The 7,544-nt window shown below is 35.5% G+C and overlaps 1 protein-coding gene across 1 annotated transcript; it reads left to right on the top strand.

Moving 5' to 3' along the window:
• The first annotated feature begins 6,771 nt into the window (after positions 1-6,771).
• On the top strand, positions 6,772-7,284 carry LOC150097524 (general transcription factor II-I repeat domain-containing protein 2-like). Its single transcript, XM_090406942.1, has one exon. The coding sequence runs from the start codon at positions 6,772-6,774 to the stop codon at positions 7,282-7,284; it is 513 nt and encodes a 170-aa protein (XP_090263068.1).
• Positions 7,285-7,544: the final 260 nt, after the last annotated feature.

The following is a 7,544-nucleotide window of genomic DNA, read 5'->3' as shown; positions in this document are numbered from 1 at the left end:
AAAAATAATTCTTAAATCAGTATTATGTGTTACTAGTACAAAAGAAATAAATTCATAAAAAGCAATAAACCACATTTACACTTTTGTATGATTAAAAAACAATCTACCTGTTTTGGAATGTTTCTAGACAGAATAAAAATCCATACACCTCATGAAATCGCTGTTAATTATTAACGCTAATATTAATAACGTTCTTCAATATGGTCAGTTTTTCTTGGGATTTTCTGGAAGTAATCAAAGCAAGATTTTACTTTTCTTTCTTCTCTTCATGGGCAAGTTTTTTTAAGTTTAATACTAGTTTTAATTTCTCAGACCATATTGGCCAGGAGAACTCGCTATTGACAGCCATTTATTATGCACGTAAGATTAATCATACTATTATGGCATTAGTTAGGTTATAACGAATGTCAATTTACTTTCTTGGTAAGAGACCACTCATCCTAAAGCGTAACAGAACATGGATACTTTCTAAAACATTCAGTAGAGCACGTGCGTGGAAAACATGTTTTGTTACAGGCAACTACAATTCATGGAAAATTCTGTTCGTTAAGATTTCTCATTAATTGCAGCAATCTTCTGACATCAGTTTCGTTTTTCATTTCGTTGATCTGATTTCTTTTAGATTGTCTTCTTGACTAGGGATCCGATATACATTGGAAGAAAATACGGGACACTTATGACTGGGGGTGAATATTTAGTATGCGCATCCATCACATATGCCAGTCTTACAAAATGATTCTAACTTTCCAAGTGTGTGTGTGCGTGGTAGGTTTACTATGCACGCACTTAATTAAGTATAAGTAACCAAATAGTAAATCCACTTGTTAGGCTGCATATTTTCATTAAGCCACTAAGTTCCTTCAAATGGTTTTTTACTTACTATTATAGATCCAAAATAGATTGTTAATACAGTAATGCTCTTCTCACCTGACAATATTCTTATTAATCAATCGGTCTTGCTCACTCTTGCACTACTTTTCTGAAGAATGAATTTCACTTAACAATTGTTTGTTTTTAGGAATCATGTCATGAAAATCTGCACAATCCTCACTGAAGAATGATTTTACATTTTTTACAAACCATTTGTTATTCTCATCTGTCCACAGTGCGTTCATGCGAGAAAATAATCTTTCGACACACGCATTTGTTCCAGGGATACACATAACGAACTCCACTGCTTTCTTTAAATTTCATAGTTCTCCTTCAACATTTTTAAGAGATCCACCCAGACTTGATCTAAATGTTTGGATTTAAACATGTCCTTCACTTCACTATCTTCTTTGGACTTCAGAGCTGTTTTCACTGTCATTATTTCATCAAACAAATCAGATTCAACAATGTTTGATATGCCAGAGGTCTGATTAATAGTTTGGACTGTTTGAGGAATATTTTCCCAACATAATTCTGTTTTTTTAGTTTCACTCAAGGCATATTGTCTAATTTTACCATATAATGTGACCCATTCTTTTACATACGACACACATGTGTTGCAGAAATCAATTTGATGAGATTGGAATACCTTTTTACTATTCAATCCTTCTTCTTACAACTTAAGAAGTATCTTCCTTTCGGTGGTAGTTGTCAAATCTTCATCTCTTCTCATTTCAATTTTTCCAACCAGTGACTGTAAAATTGACCTGAGCTTCAACAAAAGATATCGCTTTATCTTATATGCTCTTGATAGTAGTATGGAACATTTCACAGTGCAATTCGAGAAAAGTAGAAAACAACTTCGACACTGCGTTCTGGAGAAAGTCTTTCAACGTTGTCGGACATTTATCTATTGAAAGAAAATATGCTTTAAGTCGTTCATAATTTCATTCAACCTTTTGATAGCTGGATACAACGACAGTCACCTTGTCTTCGAGTGTCCTAGAACTGTTTTATACTCATTGTCCACAAATTCGCAAAATTCTTTTAGGTACTGGACTCTTACAGAGTATATGTAAAAGTGTTAAAATATTTTAGCTATAACAGCCCTAATGTCTACAGGCAACGTATCAGCTGCAGTTTACACGTTGTTTAAAATATGATCAACCAACTCCACTCAATCCGTGGCCAAACCTAGTTCTCAATTTATGGTACACGTTGTTTCTTTCCTTTCTCGAACATCCACCAAAGTTAGTATTAGTATTTTCCGCTGACAAGGCCATGACTTTATCTTCAATCTAGCAAGATTTTAACAAGTCCCATATGTCATCCGTAAGTCGTTCTGCGCTTTCACTGGAAAGAAGACCTTTTTCTGGAACGCAATATCGAACTATCAATAGCACTAATTTGGAAGCACCATGGTTTGAAGCGTCAATCAGGATCGATATATAATTTGCTTTCTCCATTTCTAGTTTGAATGCTTAATTGCAAGTGGAGCCAAATCATTTACAATTAATGCTTGTGTTGTTGTTTGATCACACATAAATTTTCTATCGTATAACTTGCGTATTATTTTAGATATACAATCCATTGATCGAAAAGTCTGGTTGTGAAAACCCGTGTGATACGCGAAAGCTGCTTTCTCTGCAGCAAGATCTTTACTGCTTCCTCCCATCTCTTTCTTCGTTAAGAAATCACTGACGTTTGCACTTGTATTAGCTCGAGATGCAGATTTATGTCGTTTCGTAGCAATGTGCTGTGGAATGTCGGACTTTACGCCATGCTCGACGTCAAACAAGCTACCACCAACCGTACACTCCACTTTGTCTGTCTCGCCCAACTTAGTAGATTTTTTTAAAAGCGGAAATTGTGTTTTTAAAGCGTCTGTATAATCGCACTTCCTTTTCGGCATTTTCAACGTTCAAGCTACTGCAGAAGTAAAAAAAACCATACATTTTAACAGCAGCGGTGCAGTAATTAATATTCTGCCAGCACCAACCTGTTTCTCTCGAAGCAAGCTTCTAAAATGGCTTGGGTCTAGCGGACCGTTCTGTGCTATTTAAAGCTGAGCCAATATCACAGCGTACTCCAAAATGTCAATGCACATGCGCACTGTTCTAACGAACTTATCATTGTTGCAGTGTTGCCATCACCCACCTTGATAAAATAGCAACGCGTCTACAGTTCCCTGTAATGAAGAGCGATATTTGTAATAGAATAGAAATTGTAGCTCATCGATTTTGTTATTCAGTCTTGAACAAGACAAAAAGCTGTCATGAAGAGTTTTCTCGAGACAACTGGACGCATTAGCCAAAAACGCGACGATCCCATGTTTTACGGGACGTCTGGGATCTTTATTCTTGACGCATTTCATTTAATGACTTAATATACGATATTACTTTTCCCTAAATTAGAAATCGTCCCGTTTGGGTTGAGTCGTATGAATGCGATGGTATTCTTACATTTCGTTTACCAGAAATCCTCTCATATAAATTGTCTCATCATATCATCTCTTTTCCGCCTATCAAATAGTTTCTGTAACCCGCAAATCTTCAACTATTTCTCGTATGGTTCATTCCATAAACCTTGTACTACTTGTTCACTCGCCTCTGGATCCTCTCCACCTCCACTTCATCAAGAAACTCTGAGGCCCAGATCTACGGGAAGTAGTCAAGATGGGGTCTTATCAAGGCTCGATAAAGAGTAACAATCTGCTTGTCTCTGCTCGTCAACGAAATCTTCAATAACCAAGTAATCTAATGAGATGTTTTGCACTTTTACTATTTGTTGCCTAAATTTTAACTTCCTATCGAATAACACTCCGAAGTCTCTGGATTCATCAATTTCCTGGAGTACAGTTCCACGATCGTGGTATTCAGCTGGCAATCTTTTCACCCCAAAATGCATAACCTTCCACTTCACCATATTAAACTAACATCCATTTTCGTTTTCCCAATCTGCCAATCTCAAATTCATTCTGCAAAATATTGACATCATCTGTATTAACTGTTGTTCTATCCAACTTTCTATCATCCGCAAATAACCGAAAAGTTCCTCTTAAATCCTTTCCTCTATCGCTAATGTACAAATTAAACAGTAGCGCTTCTAGTACTGAAATCTGGCGCGTCACAAACCTTCTTTTGGCCTCTATTCCTGAATAAACTACTCTCTGATATCTCTCCATCAACCACCATCCTCATGTGCTGCAGTTTACTGATTAGAATTCCTATCAAAGGCCTTTGTAAAGTCCTGCAGTATCACTGTAAATCCATTACCTTTATCCGAATCAGCTGTTACTGTATTATGAAACGTGATTAAATTACTGCGGCATCGCCTACCCTAACAGAACAATTCTTCCTCCATAGTGTATACTATTTTCATCTATCAGTTCCTGTATTTTGCTCTTGACCAATTTCTTTAATACTCTGACAACTTCTGATATTCTGATCGGTCAGTTATTTGCTACATCACTCGTGGATCTTCCTTCATGTAATGGAACTATTTTCCCCTCAGGACTGAAACAGATATTTTGAATATCGGATAATAAATCGAGCATTTGCGAGGGTAACCTTTGACAAGGAGAATGCCGCAGGGTAACGTTTTTTACAGTTGCTTAAATATTTGTGCAAAAGAAATTTTTGTTTGAACAATGATTTTATAATTATAGTTCATACTCCATCAGATATCAGTTGTCTGATGGAGCGTCTTGTAATATCGTTCTTTCCAACAGACGACATTGAAAATTCTGAACTACAGATCGTACTCTGAACATCGCAGTCCAATTTGACGTTTTAAATGTTTTCAAAAATTCTTCATAAAATTTACAAGCTCTTTTCTTAGCTCAAATTAACATTTACTCGATTATTTTTTAAGATTGTTTAAAATATTGTAATAGAAAAATAAACGCGAAAATATAATTGCAATAAAACAAAGTTCTATTAAATCTACTAAAATAAGATTGCGTTAGTGTGTGAAGAATGGAAACTAGCATTTTGCGGATACCAAAAACTTCCTCTTTAAATAGGGCGGTTTGAATCAAGAATTCATATTTTCAATATAAAAAAAAGAACAACTCCATTTGATGGCATTCGCACAGAAGCGAATATAAATAATCCGTCAGTTGACGTTGTCTGCAGCGAAAGAGTTGAGGTCCATTTTTACAATAGTAGAATATTTATTAGGCTGTTTATCCGATGATTGTAAAGGCTGGCTTTAATAAGCAAACAAAAACTTCATGATAAATCCATGTTACAACTACTGAAATAAACGTTAAAATTGCGAAAACACAAATGAGCCTAAGTTTTGTGGAATATATTATTATTCAGAAATCTAATTTGCAACCCTGTAGCACTAGCAAAATTTAGGTCGTCTTTTTTCGGAATCTGGGACATATCTTAAGCGGAATACTGCATTAAAATCAGAGACATCTGGCGACCTTAGCCATTGGCTGCTTCACATCCCATGTGACCGATTACCAGTTTTCTTTTTTCTAGGGAGGTATACGTAATACCAGAAAACAGTCTCCACATTGAGAATGTGCAGAATTTCATCGCATTTCTCTATACAAACTTTATGAGAATTGCGACTACCCATGCGAGTAGTTACTTCTTGATATAATAAATGGTGCGCTAGCGCTCTTTGCTTCCTACTTTTACCACGCAATAGATGTCTCTTTATGTGCGCCATGGGTACGCTGGTCCGGCTTTCAATGTGCATTTGTAAACAGTCGAGTTGACACCGAAGAAAGGTGCACACGTTACCTGTGTTTGTGGCGATTTGGCGAGTAATATTTTTTTGTAGTATACATTTGGCGATTATTAAACCTTGCTTTCTAATTTTCAATCTATTTTTTTTTCATTCCAGCATGGCTTCCACAGCGTCTCCAAAGAAAACCGAACCAAAAATAAATAAAATTATTGAAGAAGGAAAATTGTTCAACGAAAAGTGGACAGATGACTACTTTTTTTTTGTCGAGGCAAATACTAAAGGCAATCTGCTTTATTTGTAGGGAATTTATGCCAGTTTTCCAAAACTACAGTTTGAAAAGGCATTACACTCAAAAACATGCTGCGAAATTTAGTGCGTATCAAGGAATGTGTCGTAAAGACAAAATACCGGAACTAAAAAAAAAGTATCATCTCAACAAAGTTTTTTTTTTAGAAATAAAACTGAAACGGATTCTATTGTAAAAGTTATGTCGTTGCAAACCTGATAGCAAAAAAATCAAAACCGTATGCCGATAGCGAGTTGTTTAAGCAATGTATGGAAAGCGTGGCAAATATAATTTTCCCTGATAAAAAAGGGGATTTTTCTAAAATCAGTTTGTCTCGCCAGACTATAGCCAGGCGAATTGATGAAATAGGAAAATCTATCGAAAAAGGTTTGGAGAATAGAGCTGCTAATTTTAAATTTTATGCTTTGGTGATAGACGAAAGTACTGGTACTACAAATACAGCTCAATTGGCAATTTTTATTAGCGGTATTGATGACGAATATAATATCATTGAAGAAATGGCGTATAAATCAAGAGATTTATACGAAACAGTGAAAAATATGTTAAAGCGATTTTCTTTGTCCATTGTGAACATATCTGGTATAGCTACTGATGTTGCCTCGGCGATGATAGGTAAAAGAGATGGACTTGTAAAATTAATAGAAGATGATGCAATTGCCTCCCAAAATTTACGTATGATGAAATATCACTGCATAGTACACCAAGAAAATTTATGCGCAAAAGCTTTAAAGATGGATAACGTCATGCAGATTGTCATCAAGACTGTAAATTTCATAACAACCAAGGGATTGAATCATCGCCAATTCCAGGAATTCCTTAAATTTATGGATGCCGACTATGGGGACATCATTTACTTTTCGGAAGTAAGATAGTTAAGTCAAGGTAAAATGTTGAAAAGATTTTATGATTTGCGAAATGAAATCAAGTCGTTGATGGAATCAAAAACAGAATTTGTGCCAGAACTTGACGATGAAAACGGGCTCACACATTTGGCATTTTTAGTAGACTTGACCGCTCATTTAAATGAGTTAAACATGCGTCTTCAAGGTGAAAACCAACTGATCAACACAATGTTTCAAACTATAACAGCGTTTGAAATGAAACTTATACTATGGCAATCTCAAATGAAATCAAACAATTTTATGCATTTCGACACGTTAGCTAAACACGGTCCTGTGAACAACGAAACATATGCAGCCTTGCTTTTCGATTTGATACAGGAATTTGAGAACAGATTTCAAGATTTCCGGAAAAATCATCAATCTTTTGGTATATTTGCGACTCCATTTTCAGTCGACATGAAAATATTGCCTGTCAATCTTCAAATGGAATGCATAGAGCTACAATCTGACATTCAACTTAAAGAAAAATTTGATCATCTCTTTACTGGACTTCTATAAGATGTATCTTCCCAGAAAAAAATATCCCTAGCTTCACAATCATGTCTTATGCATTTCATCGCTATTTGGAATCACCTACATTTGTGAGCAGCTATTTTGAAGGATAAAGCACACGAAGAATAAAACTAGAACCGAAATATCTGATGAGCACCTTGAGAACTCACTGAGAATTACAACTACCTCCATCGAACCAAATATCGAAGCATTAGTGTCTCAAAAACAATCTCAAACATCTTACTAATTTCATGTTGCTGTCTTGT

The sequence above is a fragment of the Typopeltis vanoorti genome, chromosome 17, assembly GCF_054136105.1.
Source record: "Typopeltis vanoorti isolate ZY-2024b chromosome 17, IOZ_Tvanoo_1.0, whole genome shotgun sequence".
In the NCBI taxonomy this organism is placed as follows: Eukaryota; Metazoa; Arthropoda; class Arachnida; order Uropygi; family Thelyphonidae; genus Typopeltis; species Typopeltis vanoorti.
The sequence above is the reverse complement of the archived record's forward strand: the minus strand, read 5'-3'. Positions and strand labels throughout refer to the sequence as shown.